Below are 14,960 nucleotides of genomic sequence, written 5' to 3' on the forward strand. Positions count from 1 at the left end.
TAGCATCACAGGCCATGGGATCTGTTCGCCTTTTTCCTGGATGTTCTGTGTTCTGCTCCCTCCTTGATCAATGCTGAGTTCATGGCAAAAGTTTGTTTTGAGCCCCGGCCCCAGACTTATTGAGCAGGCTTCGAGTTCCTTCCTTGCTCTGAGCCTCAGTTTCCTCGCCTGTTGAATGGGGACAAAGACTGCCCCCATTTCCTCCCTGGGCCTTCTATAATTAACTCATCTTGTCTCCATCTCACCAGAGCGCCATCCTCTTCTCTCTGTGAGGCCGCTCTTACCTGCGTCTCACCTGACTCAGTTTCCCTCTGTGAGATACAAATAGTATCTACCTCACCATCCCACTCAAAAGAACAAGGATCTAATCCCCGTTGTGCCCCTGACTAGGGTCTAGCACAGGTCACTCTGTGCTTCGACTCTTGTGGTGAGGAAACCGAGGCACAGCAAGGAAGCCGCTTGAACCCATTCTCTCCTCCTTTGGTGGTCTAGCTCCTGAGCCTGCATCTGTGAACACCACACTGTGTGTGGGTGTGTGAGCTCGGTGACCGGCACGTAGTAGGTGCACAATTAACGAAATCTGTGATCTCACATGAGTATGGGCACGTGCAGAGGGAAGGCGGTCGCCTCCAACCTGTATGTTTATTTACAAGGCACAAGCTGAGAGCAGGTTGGGGTCTGCCCGATGGCTTCACACTCCTGCAGGACAGCTCATCCCGACATCTGGGACCGTGAATGTCCCTGGGATGGGCACAGAGTAGCCGGGCTGGGAAGACTCGGTCCTCAGGTGAACTTGGAGGTAGTCTCATGTCTTCCAGGCCTCTCCCCACCACCGCCACCACCACCACCACCACTCCAGGCCTGCGCTGGCTTTCTCTCACAGAGTTCCTGTGTGTTGGGTGGGGGCCAGGAGGCCAGATGACCTGTTGGGCTCCTGAGGCAGGGCATGGAGGTCCTCTCACACAAAGCCTACTCTGTCCTCCCCTAGCAGCTGGGCTACATCCTTACCCTTCTAGAAGCTTCCCATCCACCACCACAGCAGCCCACCTGCTGGACCCCCAGCCATCCCACTCCAGGCAAGGGTGCCCCAGGTGGGGCAAAGCAGAGGCTACAGGGCAGCAGTTCAAAGGAGGGAGCTAGGGAGAGACTGGGGAACGGCCTGGACGTCCTTGGAGTCTGGGTGGGGCTGATGGGCCACGGCCCTGTCTGAGGAGGCGGTAGCAAGATGGATTCCAGGCCACACTCCACGTTCACAGAGGAGAAGCGATACTGAATGAGGGCCTGGGGAGCCTCGAGCCTCCCGGCCTGGTGCAACTTTGCTCTGCCCAGCCTCCTCTGGAGATCTGGCTGGCTCTCTCTGGCCTTCTGAGCTGTGTGGCTTCAGCCTTGACCACTGTGCAGCTGCGTCCAGGCTTAGCTGCTCCTGGGGCTCAGACCCCCAGAGCCATCAGTGCCCCCGAGCTACTGATCTTCTTGAAGCGATTGGCTGCGCTGACAGCAATGAAGTTTTTCTGGGGGATGAGAGAGAGAAATTCTGGTCAGCACTTGAGCAGAGGAGAACCTGGGGATGGCGTGTCCTTCAGAGTCCCCCCATTCTGGCCAGAGAGAGGGCTTAGCAGACAAAGAAAGGTGCTTGCAGACAAGCCTGAGTTTGTTTCTGGGAGCCTCATGGTAGAAGGACCCCCAAAGCTGTCCTCTGACCCCCACACAGAGGCCACTGCACGAGCGTGTCCTCTGTACCCTCTATTATATACCCGTCACTATTTATTTATTTATTTGCTAATAACTAAATGTTAAATAAAAAAATTTTAAAACTTTTAAAAGACCCACCCCCATTAAAGGAGAGTCAGAGGCCAGGGGAGCCACAGTGCCTAGCCCAGCTCTGAACAGCACCAGGACACTGTGCAAACAAAAGAGGCCCTACACCCCAATCTGTGAGTCCCTCAACCTGTGGGTGTCGACCCCTTTGAGGGTCAAATGACCCTTTCACAAGGGTCACCTAAGACCATCAGAAAACACAGATTTTTGCATTATGATTCATAGCAGTAGCAAAATTACTGTTATGAAATAGCAACAAAAGTAATTTTTATGATTGGGGTCACCACAGCATGAGGAGCTGTGTTCAAGGTTTGCAGTATTACCGCTGTTCTACAGCTGGCCTTCTGTTCCGCTCTGACCTCCCTTTCGAGTCCAGCCATACAGCCTGCGGCCTGGTGCTCCCACCATTCAGGTTCCACCATGGGGCTTCACACTGGCTGCTGTCAGCCTGGATCCCTCCCCATCCCCCCGTCTCCTCCGCCTCCTCCTCCGAGGTCTTGATTCACCTGTTGCTCCTTACCAGGCCCTAACCTGTTTAAAGGTGAAACCCCTCCCCCGGCACTCCCAACCATTCTCCTGCGAACTCTCTACTTTCACTGCAGGTCAAGTCCAAGACCCAGATTCCTGCCTCCTGTCTCCACGGCAGCAGTGGAGCCTTTAGTAGTAACAGGTGTTCAATAAACACTCGGGTCATGAAGGGGGTCGGAGATGCTCTCTGGAGCCTGAACCCCCCTTTAATGATCCTCCCCTGGCAGGAGAGGTGGGCGACAACGCCAGCTCAGAGCGGGAGCCAGCCCAGGACCCAGAGAAAAGCCCACGTTTTCCAGGCCCTGCCAACAGGGATGGTTGGGCTGGACCTGGCCTCAAGGCTCTCCCACCCCTCAGGCCTCCTCCTCCTGCCCCAGCTTTGGTACCTTCCAGCGCCTCTTCATGAGGTATTTCTTAAGCAGGATCTGGGACTTCAGACGGCGGTTGCAGCGTTTGGCTTTCTCTGCCAGGTTGTTGAGCCAGGGGTGAGCCAGGCACTGTTCCGCACTCATTCGGGCGCTGAGGAGAAGGCAGTGAGGTGAAGGCAGGCCCATGCCAGGCCCACTTGACCGGGATATGCACTCTGCCCTTGAACATACAAGGTCCCCAGCCTCACCTCTGGTCCTTCATGATGAGGTTGGAAACAAAATCTTTGGCCTCGTCCGACACAGCCTCAAAGGTCTCCTCATCAAAGTACCAGTTCGCAGACAGGACATTGTTTAGGGTCTCTGTGTCATCATCTCCCAGGAAGGGGGAGAGACCACTCAGCCTAGCGGGAAGGAGAGTCCGGCAAGACAGTGAGGCGGCAGGGTGGGGCAGAACCCAGGAGGCAGCATGTGCTGGAAAGACCCGGGGCTTCCAGAGTGGGACAGACCTGGGTTTGAATCTGGCTGGGTGACTTTGGGCAAGTCACTTCCCCTCTCTGAGCCTCACTCTTCTCATCTGTAAAATGGGCATGGTCACCCCAGCTTCCCAGGGTTGCAGTGAAGATGGGGAACGGTGAGTGTGAAACACACAGTGGGCGCACACAAAAAGATGTCCCCTGTCCCTCTGTCCTTACCCCAGGGGCATGGGGAATCTGCTGTCCAGAGTCTGCCCAGGATGGGATACTGTACTTTTCGGTAACCTTGGTTCTTCCAAATATAAAATGGGTATAAAGTTCCCCCTTCTGGTTCTCCCTAGCATTCCCCCCCAAAAACAAACACCCTGGCTGCGGGGTCAGACCACTCCAGCAGAACCCCAAAGTCAGTCTTGTCTTCTACCCATCCCCGTGCCCCTGCTGACTTGGGCCAGCACCTCCCCAGGGCTCACAGCATATAGGTGATCACCCCCAGGCTCCACATGTCAGTCTTGTCAGAGATCTGGTCATAATTCACCACCTCGGGCGACAGGAACTCCGGAGTCCCAAAATTCACCTTCAGTTTTTCATTGGGGTTGTACCTGGGAGAGAGAGATTGAGAGCTCAGGTCCCCAGCTGCCACCAGAAACATCCAGCCCCTTCGCCACCTCTCTCGGCCCCATCCACCCACCCACCCAGGGGTACCTCCGTGCTAGACCGAAGTCAATTATCTTCACCAAGTGGCCGGTGGTGTTCACACACAGGATGTTCTCTGGCTGAGGAGACAGGGATGGCCCAGGTTGGCCTCTGACCCAGCTCACCCTCCTTTCCCTACCAGCTTCATCCGGGCCCCTTATTGGGGCCCCCGCACATGGGCGCAGATCCTTAGGTGATGCTCATTGACCCTTCAGGCCTGTTTGCACTCTCCCTAAGGAGGCTGAGGTCCTGTGAGGGAGGGGCTTGTCTCAAAGCACAAGATGGCCCAGTAGGCACAGATGGAATCTTTCTCCACTCAGTCGTGTGGAGGGTGGAAAACTGAGGTCTGCAGATAGGCAGTGTGCCCTGGCCAGAGGGCAGGCAAGGATGCTATCAGAACGAGCAGCCTTGTAGGTCCACGAGAAGGCCTCTAATCAGCAAGGTTTCTGCTGCCTTTAGCTGGGCAGTGCCCGCCTCTCACGAGCACTAGGCCTGTGCTACTTCATTTAACACATGTGTGCATTTTGCGTGTTATGTTGCTGTGCATGCATACGTGGAGGTGGGGGGTCTCTCTCAATCATTCTCCACCTTGCTTTTTGAGATAGGGTCTCTCACTGGACTTGGGGCTCACTGAATGGTGAGACCAGTCAGCCAACATGTCCCCAGATCTTCTGGTCTCAGCTCCCTGCTGCTGGAATCACAGGAATGAGCCGCTTGCACCTGGCTTTCTTACCATGGTTGATGGGCATCCGAACTCAAGTCCAAGTCCCCGTGCTTACATGGCAAGAACTTTACAGACTTGGCCATCTCAGTTCCTTTTATCTATTTTTTTTTTTTGAGATGAAGGTCTCACTATGCTACCCCAGTATGGTTCTGAATTGCCAGGCTTGAGCAATCCCTCAGCCTCAGTGCTTGGACTATAGGCACCTGCCACTTCTCCACCTTACTCCTCAGCGCTCCAGGCCAGGGACCACCTTCTCCCAGCCTCTCCTATGCTCCGTCAAAGTTGGTGGAAAAGTGTGCTAGTGAAGGGCACATAAACTCACCCCAGGCCTTCACTTTATCTTCTTCCCACAGGGGACACAGGACTAGGTCAAGAGTAAGTGGGGTGAACATTGAAGTTAACATGGTTCAAAGACAGGAGCTAACGAGGTGCCACCTCTGCAGAGTGACTTCCACACCTACACCATCCAGGGCCTTCATCCCCCTGACCTGACCATTCAGCAGAGCTCTATGGTCTATTTGAGCTCTGTGGTCATTCAAGAAAACAAGACGTGGGGACTTCGCTAGCATCCCAGTGCAGGGAGAGAAAGAAAAGCTCCTGATAGAAGTGCACAGGGACCCAAAACCTGATCCAAGCCTTCTCAGAAACCTATTCCCACCAGACTTAGGGATGCCCTGCAGCCAAGACACACTGCTTTCTGCACTACGAACCCCTATAAGAGCACACTCTTATGATTTCTTGGAGGCACACTCCCTTCTCCTGGGACCTGGCATTTTAATTAGGGACCCTACTCTACCCCCAAATCAGCCTTCACAAGGGAATAACAGACATCCTATCCTAGCTCCTAGAGGGACCCATCTGTCCCTCTAACTCAAGAATTACCTCTGACTCTTTCCCAACCCACTCCACACACGCCCTCAGCCAGGTACTCCTATGTTTCCAAGCGCACCCTGCAGTCCCCCCCACCCAGGCTCTCTCCTAGCTTCCTACCATGGCCTCCTAAGCCCCCATCTCCTCTCTCTCCTCCCATTTGTCCTCATAAGTACCTGCAGGAGCTGCTGGGAGAATCCCATACCCTCTCAGACCATGACACTGAGCAAAGCCAGAAGATGTTGGATGCTCCCATCCATGACTCTGCTCTACCGGACAAATGTTTGCTTCTCCATCTCTACTCTCTGCACGCCCTGGGTACTCTGTTGTGCCTTCTGTAATCTTTTTAAATGAATTTTACTTATTGGACATTGTATAATGAACAGGGAACAAGTCCATCCTAGTCCCAGTTGTAAGTTCCCGCACTAGGATGCTCTTTCCTGCTGCAGGCACTCAGCAACTGTACGTTAAGTGAATGAAGCAGGTACCCACCCCCGTACTGATGGAGCTTATTAACTTTCCCTCTCGATACTCATTAGCGTCTGTCACAGCGACAGGAGACACCTGGTAGCTTGTGTTTCTCCTCCCCATTCCAGGCCCTAAGCAGTTGCCTCTAAGCTCTCTGCAGCCACTGGTGCTGATGGGAGTGAGTGCACCGTGCGGAATCTGTCTGCTGCCCCTGGTCAGCTGTGTGCAGGATGTGAAAGTCCTCTTAGAGTTCATCACTGGCGCCTGCCTCCTACGCACTGCGACCCTGGCATGAGGCTTCTCAGCGAGCTCCATGGAGGAGTCCCAGATCACGGGACTGCTGGGAAGTGGACCCTCAACTCTAGGTTCTCCATCTGAGTAAGGAATGCACACTGGCCATTCCCAAGCCAACACAGATATAGCCGCTATGTGACACCAGCAGCTGGAAGGCATCTAACACCAGACAGTGAGCTCCATGGACGTTGAGACTAAGGGATGCCTCCCCCAACGCACCGCTGCCTCTCTATTCCTAGCACTTAGCGAGCACTCGGGGTCCACTTGGAAAAAGCTGGAAGATGGAGAAAGGGGACTAGGAGGAGCTAAAGAGACGGGTGGGGACAAGAGTGACACGGGATGGTGAGCACTGTTCCAGGGAGCTTCAGCCCACTACCTTGAGGTCCAGGTGCAGGACTCTCATCTTGTGCATGAAGAGGATCCCATCACAGATCTGCCTGACGAACACCATGGTATCCACCTCGGTCAGCTGGTAGTCCTCATCCACGATCCTCTCAAAGAGCTCGCCACCCTCGATGCTGTGTGCACAGACCCCTCTGCAGACTGGCTCCGGGCCGCTGGCCCTGCCACCCAGCCCCGGCTCCCACGTCAGGCACTCACTACTCCATGAACAGGATGATCTCATGTGAGGTCTCAATGGCCGAGTACAGCTGGATCAGATTGCGGTGGTTCAGCTGGTTCATGACCTCGATCTCCAACAACACCATTTCCTGGGGAGCAGGAAAATCAAGGGGACCCACTGGGCACCAACACCCCCACCCTCCAGCCTCTTCCCTTCTGGTCTCCTTGCCTCTGCCACTCTCTCCCTATAACCTCACCCTGAGCACTTGCCTCAAGTCCATAACTATGTTGTATCCAGGGGGAACCAGTTCCCAAAGCCATGTGTGGTGGCACATGCTTGTAATCCCAGAATTCAGGAGGCAGAGGCAGGAGAGTCAAGAGTTCAAGACTAGCCTGGAACACACAGTAAGACCCTGTCCAACCCCCACCCCTAAAATGGGATTGATTCTCAAATACATCATGAACTCTGCCCTCATCTATCCAGCGACCATCTTTACCATTTCCCTTGGGGATCTAAGCAAGTCCCAGATTCTTCGTGTGCTAAATACGTCCGTGGTACCGACCCTTCTCCGTGATTGACTTGCCAGCAGCCATCAGAAAAAAAAAAAGACAGAATCTTCAACAAGCATTGGGGACAAAGAGCTAGGAGCTGTGGTCTCTGCATGCCCACCGACAGTCATTAAGGCCTTTGCCACAGTTCCACCAAAAACTAGATCAGAAACTCCGCCATTCCTCACCCCCTCTCTCTAAACAACTGTCACTTGTGGTGGTCAGGCCAGTGGTTCCTTTGCCGACTGATGTAGGTAGGAATGCGACTGGCATGTGCTATTGTTCAGGCCTCTCCATGTACCCGCATCCCCAGGGAGCTGCTAAACTCTAGGGACCAGTGCAAGGCTGTCCAGTTGCAGCTCTTTCCCCTTCATTCCACCCCTCCATCCAGCTCTCAGTTCACCTCCTACCACTTCCCCAGAGAGGCCCGCATGTGACATGGTCCCTCTGATCAAACTCCCCATCCCTGCCCTGGTTCTCTCAACACCTGGTGCCATGCTCTTCGTTTTGTTCCAGCTTTTAGTCATCTATCTGACCCTACTCTCTGATGTGCTGGTCCCATGAGGTTGGGGACTTTTTCAGTCCTGTAACATTTCTCTGGCACCTGATACAGTGGAAGGCAAAGAAAAAAAAATGTTCCATGATCAATGAACCAACAGCTGGCTCCAGTTAATTCACACAGCGCATGGGCACTGAGCATCCATGCTGAAACAGATCCTGTGATAGAGGCCAGGGAAGATCAGTCAAAAGTGCAGATCTGAGTGCAGATCTGAGGCTGGGGATGTGGCTCAGTTGGTAGAGTGCCTGCCTAGCATGCATGAGGCCCTGGGTTCAATCCCCAGAACCACATAAACTGGACACAGTGGCAAACACTGCAATCACAACCCTCAGAAAGCAGAAGCTGAGGGACCAGGAATTCAGGATTCAGCCTCTGCTCCAAAATGAGCTCAAGGTCACTCTGGGATATGTAAGCCCCCATCTCAAATAAATAAATAGGTAAATAAAAGATACACACACCAGTGCAGGATGAAGCCACACAGAAAAGTCCCAGCTGTGCTCTGAGCAACACCGTGGCTGTGTTCCCATGGTCTTGGTGGGTCCCAGCCTTCCATACATGTGGCTATCTTTTCCTAGGACACCCTGTAACCTCAGCCCCTGCTATCTCAGCCCTTTGGGCTCCTCCTCCCTTCTCTCTCCTCCTTCTTCCATCTCTGTGATGCCAGAGTGAGTCCTGAACGCCAGGAAATTGCTCTGCTTGAGTCTCTTTCCCACGGTCCTCTGCCTGAAAGTCTCCCGTGGCCCGCCACTCAAACACTTTCCTCTGCAAACCGTCACTCTGTAGATGCTGGTCCAGCCGGGGCTGAGGCAGGAACCTCTCTGTTGCTCCTCACGCCCTCCCCTCCCCACAGCTTTCCTGAGACACAGCTCTGTTGGCACCTGTTGCCAGGCAGACTTCACTTCGCCCACGGCCCTCAACCCCTGTGAACCCGCGCACAGCTGCTCGCTCCTGGAACCAGAGCTGCTTAGACCTGCGCAGACCACTCTGGCAGTGGAGGAGAAACTCTCCACTGAGCTTCCTTTCCTTGACACAGGCTGCCTGGGGGCAGGTTCCCCAATGTCTGTCACAGAACCTACACCAATAAACAACCATGCTCCCCAGTGCTACTGAGCTTCACAGAGGGCCCAGTAGGAAGAGTCCCTGAGAACTGGGGTATCTGGTTTATGGCTTGGGGCACCAGCCTCCTGCAACAGGCTGTGTCCACCCTATTCCTTATGTGTTATCTTTAATGACACAAGCTTCTCGTATCAGAGCCCAAGCCTAGCGCTGTGGGTAGGTAGAGATAAGAGATGGTCCGCTTTCCACCACTACCTTATCCTTGGGAGTCTGTTTCTTGATGACTTTGGCTGCCAGTTTGAGGCCTGTGGCTTTCTCAGTGCAGGTGCACACAGCTCCAAACTTCCCACTAGAAAGAGAAGTTGAAGTGAGGATGCTTCCAAGACCCAAGGGTCAACAAGAACCTGTGCTCTGTTCTCCTCTGCCCAGGCCTGCCGGTGACTCTGGCTGCCCCTCTGAGAGATGGGCGCATTCACCCCACCGGCCCTAACTCCCTCATGATGGTGTCTGGAGAACATGGGCGAGGTGGACCAGCCTGTGGATTTCCTATAGGAATGGCCAAAGGCACATCCGGGGATGTGACCACAGTCACCACACCTCAGGATGTGATGGATAGCACGTGAGATTACATAGAAGCAAGTGCATGCATGTGAGCCATGTCCTAGTGAGTGTGCCTGCGCCGCAGGAGCTGGTACACCGACCCCTGCCTGCCCCGTGCATGGTTCCAGGCTTGGGTCCCTGGCTCACCCTCCCAGTGACTCCTTTGAGTTCATGCTGAATTCACTGTTGACATTTCCGGTTCTCAGCTCCACGATCCTGTGTGGGAAGGGGGCCGGAGGTGGTGGACAGTCATCTAAGGAGACAGAGTTGAGCTGTTAGAGCCAGGGGCGGGGACCTCTGGGAAAGGTCTTTGACACCACTGTCTCCTGCCTACTGATCTGCCCCCACTCCTCCCGAAAAGATGAGTTTACCGAGTGATTCCTGAAGGATACCTGATCAGAACGGGACCCGGGTTCCAATTCTAGTTCTGCTGTGTACACCCAAATTGGCCTTTGTACACCCAAAATCTGTCTCCATTAGGGGAATTCAGGTTCGCTGCAGAACTGAGGCCGCTAGCTGACTGGACTTAAATGCAAGCTCTAGCGGGGAGGAAGGGCTGTTTCCATTAAAAAACCTCCAAACACCCAAACAAGCCCCCACAACAGCTGTGAAGTGGAATCCCAGACAGTGTGACTGCTGTGTCTGGGTGATGGTGTGGGTGGAGACACTTGCTCACCACCTCATTACACCACAGCGGGGCGCCCAGGGACGCAACAGTTCGGTGGTGACATGCTGCCATCTAGTGGACATCATGGGGACAGCGGGCTTGGAAGGCCAGCCGGCTGACTCATGGGAATGGAAATCTTTAAAAATAGTCCGAGGCAGCAGGGAAGCCACTCTGGTGATAAATCAGACAGCCCTTGGAGGTGGTTCAGGTCCAATCATGCCAAGGATGTGATCTCTGGGCGGGGTGGAGGTCTCTGTCGCCGCGAGGGCAGGAGGCAGGGCCCCTGGCCACCGCCCAGCCGCCAGGTCCTCCCACCCTGTCTGGGTGGCACTCTGCCGCGAGCCAGGCAGACTGGCTGGTCTCCCAGGGCACCTCAGTCTGGAGGAGGGGGTGTCAGGACACTCTGGGCTCTTCTGACCCTATGTCACCCCACCCCCAGCCCGACGGCACCCTTGCTGGGACCCCTTCCCCCTTCCTGCTGCTCAAGTTGGCTCTCCTGCCACCCAGGGCTTTCGCTGAGTACCTGTGGGGTGCGGCCCCAGCTTCCCTGGCCCCTGGTCCCACACACAAACACCTGTGCAGCTCATGGAACCGCTATGACTCCCTGAAACCCTCCCCTCCACCATTTCGTTGCCCTGCACCTGTAATTGGAGCCCTTCCTCAGACAGAGCCCGCAAGCCCACTTGGCAGCATCTCTGGCTCCACTCGGCTGCGTGACTGTCTTTCTTTAATGCCGTGTTAGCGGAAGTAGAAGACAATCAAAATTGGATTTTGAGTCTGACAGCCTTCGCCATCTGTCTTTGGGCGTTTAGTTTCCCTGTCCCACCTCTATCAGAAAGAAACACTACCCGGTGCCCTGTGCCATTTGAACTGGGGAGCCCAGGGGAGACCCGGATCAGGGTAGATCAGGCCTCTGCATACGGAAGGATCCTTGGGACTATCCCATCCCTTCCCTCCCCCATCTTCCGTTCGCTTCAGCCCCAACCTGCCCCTACCTACCCAGAATTTGGAAGCAGTCTTCCTCCCTGGCAGTGAGACAGAGGGCCTGCCCCACCTCCGCTCTCTCTGAGGGAACAGCCTGGAACTCGATCCTCTGGGAGGTGTCCCCTTGCACCTTAGCCTGGCCAGCCTGGCCTGGGGCTTTCTCTGCCTCTGCCTTCTGGTTCTCTTCCAGGGTGTTTGTCCCGCCTTCTGCCTTGGCTGGCCCAGGATCTTGGGAGTCGGGGGTCACAGACACCCCTGTGAAGATGAGTTCTGTTGTCTCAGTTAGGGGCTTCTCAACCTGTGTCTTCTCAGAGCTAAGAAGCCAGACACACTGTGCAGGTTAGAGGCTTCAAAGACAACCTTGTTCCCCCTCCCCAAATACGTCCACCTCCACCATCCACTTCAAAGGCCAGTTCTCAACACACGGAGGAACTACTGACGGGATCTGGCTGCCATGACGTAGCTCATTCTACCGACTGACAGGAAACTATAAGCCCCTGATTCATAAAAACAGTTGCCATGTAACTGCCACTAATGTGTTACTATCAGATGGTGCAAGAAGTGTCACTATTGTGTCTGCAGTTCACGAGTGTCCAGTTGTGCGGAACTGATTGCATTGGCTGACTAGTGAACCCTTAGTCGCCTCCTTGTCTTAAATTAAGAAGGGCTACCACTCTCCAGCTCGCCACTTGCCACTCATGAAATAAGTCCCCAGAAGTCTTGAGAAAACAAACAGGCAACCTGGGTGGCCTTTGGGGACATCCCCTGTCTGACGTTCTGTTCTCTGAACAAAGGTAATATCCTGGTTTCTTCGGGGACAATGTGGGAGAATGGGGGGGGGTCTGGGACAGAACTACCTTCCCAGTGCTAGATGTGATAACACCCAGTACTCAAGCCAGGGGGAGGGGTAAGCCTGGAAAGGGAGCTCCCCGCTGTTTCCCTCCCCGAGCAGGGACATTCACCATGAGATGACGGCAGGACAGCTAGGGCTATGAAGAAAGGCGGGTGAGCCTCTTCGTCCTGCTTCTCGACACTCCGCTGCTTTCCTGCCCGCCTTGGGCTCTCCAGGTCCCTGCTTGCCCGAGAGTGCTTGCTTGGCATCCTGATTCTGGACGCTGGCCTCAGGGGTGGCAGAGGGCTGGGGCAAGGCTGCAGGAGGCCCCACACTGCCTTCAGCAGGACCCCCGTCCCCGTCCCCATCTCTTGAAGGGCCCTGGCTGCTGGCTGAGGCTGGAGTTGAGTCACCCTTTTCCGCTGGAGCAGGGGCTTTGGCATCTTTCTTCAGGGAGGGTGGATCTGAACCTTTCTTTGGGTGCGGAGTATCAGGGTCTTTCTTTGTGCTAAGGGGGCCCAGGTCTTTCTCTGTCCCAGGGTCCTTCTTTGTGTTTGGAGGGCCCAGGTCTTTCTCTGTGTCAGGGTCTTTCTTCGTATTAGGGGGGCCCAGGTCTTTCTCTGTCCCGGGATCTTTCTTCGTATTAGGGGGGCCCAGGTCTTTCTCTGTTCCGGGGTCTTGCTTTGTGTTTGGGGGGCCCAGGTCTTTCTCTGTGCCAGGGTCTTGCTTTGTGTTAAGGGGACCTGGGTCTTTCTCTGCTCCAGGGTCTTCCTTCGTGTTAGGGGGGCCCAGGTCTTTCTCTGTGTCAGGGTCTTTCTTCGTGTGAGGGGGGTCTGGGTCTTTCTTTGTTCCAGGGTCTTTCTCTGTGTTAGAGGGGCCTGGATCTTTCTCTGTTCCAGGGTCTTTCTTTGTGTTGGGGGAGCCTGGGTCTTTCTCTGTTCCAGAATCTTTCTTCGTGTTAGGGGGGGCCAGGTCTTTCTCTATTCCTGGGTCTTTCTTCATGTTAGGGTGGCCTAGATCTTTTTCTGTCCCAGGGTCTTTCTTTGTGTTTGGGGGCCCCAGGTCTTTCTCTGTCCCGGAGTCTTTCTTCATGTTAGGGGGGCCTGGGTCTTTCTCTGTTCCAGGGTCTTGCTTTGTGTTAGAAGGGGCCAGGCCTTTCTCTGTTCCAGGTTCTTTTTTCTTGTTAGGGGGGCCTGGGTCTTTCTCTGTTCCAGGGTCTTTCTTCGTGTTTGGGGGGCCTGGATCTTTCTCTGTTCCAGGGTCCTTCTTTGTGTTTGGGGGGCCTGGGTCTTTCTCTGTCCCTGGGTCTTTCTTCATGTTAGGGGGGCCTGGGTCTTTCTCTGTGTCAGGGTCTTTCTTGGTGTTAGAGGGGCCTGAGTCTTTCTCTGTTCCAGGATCTTTCTTTGTGTTAGAGGGGCCCGGGTCTTTCTCTGTGGCTGGGGGGCTGGGGTCTTCCTCTGAAGCTGGAGTTCCATCGCCTGCAGCACCTTTAGGTGTCTGTTCTACAAAGGAGGGGGGCATCATCAGCATCCCCGTCCTCCCTTCCCCTGCCAGGCCTGACAGAGATCGCTCTGGAACAACCTGTCAATGCCTGAGCCACCAGGACAGGCCTCCCACCACTCTGCATACTCGCGCTGAAGTGAACCCCAACAGCCACTGATGGAGGCTCCCCATCTCCCCGGTCCCTCCAGCAAGGGGTTCCTGGACCCAGCCAACTCCACGCACAGATTATCCCCATTCCCGTGCAAAACAACCTTGGGCACAGACTTCCCTGTGAGGAACCTGCCCAACCCTGGCTTCAAAAACATCCCTTCTGAAGCTCCTCCCTCCCATCTCCTGCCCCAGCTTGGCACCTGCTGACAGGCTCTGGATTCCCAGCTCAACTGCTCCGTTTTCTGTAGCCATGAGGTAGGTAGGCGTGTGTTTCTGCTTGTCTAACTCAAGTCTTTGTTGCTGCAGAAAGAGGAGAAAAGTGTATCAGGCTGTCAGACACCCTCCCCCTCTTTTCCGGTTTTGGAGAGAGAAGGCCAAGGCCAAGCAACTGGGAGGAGAGATGTACCTGGATAGAGAAGGGCAACGTGGTGGCCGGCAGTCTGCTCAGGAGCAATCCTGGGGTGGTTGTAAGGGATTGGACCCGGTGGGCAGAGGCGGAGGTAGGGGCGTGGGCAGTGGAGGCGGAGACTAAGAGGAGGATCTTTGACACCAGGGGCCATGGAGTGCGGGTTGCCACCACCTGTCACTCTTGGCCCCCGTTCAGAGGACACGGCATTCTTCCCACGGCCTGACATGGGGTAGAATAGCATTGGAACCATCAGGAAGAAAAAAGGAGGGGGCACCTGGGCCCTGGGGAACAGACTGTGGCCAGGCCTTGCCGGGCATCCCCTGTGATTGGGGTAAGGGTTAGGGGCTATAAGAAGAGAGGCCCTTGGTGGGCTGAAGGGCAAGACTATGGCCAGGACCAAGTATGGCTCTGCCCACCTCTTTGCCACACCTCTCAGGGTTCCCAGGAGCTTGGGGAGAGCCACCGTGACTTCAGGGCCCAGCTCTGTGCCCCTTGGTATCCGGATCCACTCAGACCATCTCTGGGTAAGAAATCACGCCAGGGTCACTTGCTTAATTGTCTATAGGTCCAGTTTTTTTCCTGAGAAAAAGTTCCTTTCCCTGAGTTCTTTGGGGCTGTGGAGGTTTGGGTGAGTAGCCCAGGGAGACCAGGAAACATAAGATGGTCCCCCTCAAGAAGGGCTGATGGGAAATTTCTTCAGGGATGGGGACCCAAGTTCGAGGTGTTCAGGCTGAGATAGGGCAGGGAGGACCATGCTGTAGGGTGCTCTCCCCCTGCCCAGAGGCTGCGGCCCACACTTTTCTGGGAGAGGCCCTGAGCACTGGCCAAAGCTGAGTGTTGACGGGATTGTGGGG

General features: G+C 55.0%; 1 protein-coding gene and 1 non-coding gene across 2 annotated transcripts; one reads left to right on the top strand and one right to left on the bottom strand.

Moving 5' to 3' along the window:
* Nucleotides 1-609: 609 nt before the first annotated feature.
* Nucleotides 610-14,140, bottom strand: Mylk2 (myosin light chain kinase 2). The gene is made up of 14 exons (XM_041670657.1): nucleotides 14,104-14,140; nucleotides 13,898-13,997; nucleotides 13,435-13,546; nucleotides 12,175-12,534; nucleotides 11,228-11,526; nucleotides 9,709-9,814; nucleotides 9,217-9,310; nucleotides 6,837-6,946; nucleotides 6,613-6,754; nucleotides 3,890-3,960; nucleotides 3,658-3,786; nucleotides 2,963-3,115; nucleotides 2,733-2,865; nucleotides 610-1,511 (listed from the first exon to the last, which is right to left on the bottom strand). The coding sequence occupies exons 2-14, from the start codon at nucleotides 13,947-13,949 to the stop codon at nucleotides 1,431-1,433; spliced, it is 1,842 nt and encodes a 613-aa protein (XP_041526591.1). The 5' UTR covers nucleotides 13,950-13,997; nucleotides 14,104-14,140; the 3' UTR covers nucleotides 610-1,430.
* On the top strand, nucleotides 8,127-8,201 carry Trnaa-agc. Its single transcript has one exon. It is a non-coding gene; the product is annotated as a tRNA-Ala (tRNA).
* Nucleotides 14,141-14,960: the final 820 nt, after the last annotated feature.

This window comes from Microtus oregoni, unplaced genomic scaffold (genome assembly GCF_018167655.1).
Source record: "Microtus oregoni isolate MIOR12 unplaced genomic scaffold, Mior012 000020F_ref0000438, whole genome shotgun sequence".
NCBI classification, from domain to species: domain Eukaryota; kingdom Metazoa; phylum Chordata; class Mammalia; order Rodentia; family Cricetidae; genus Microtus; species Microtus oregoni.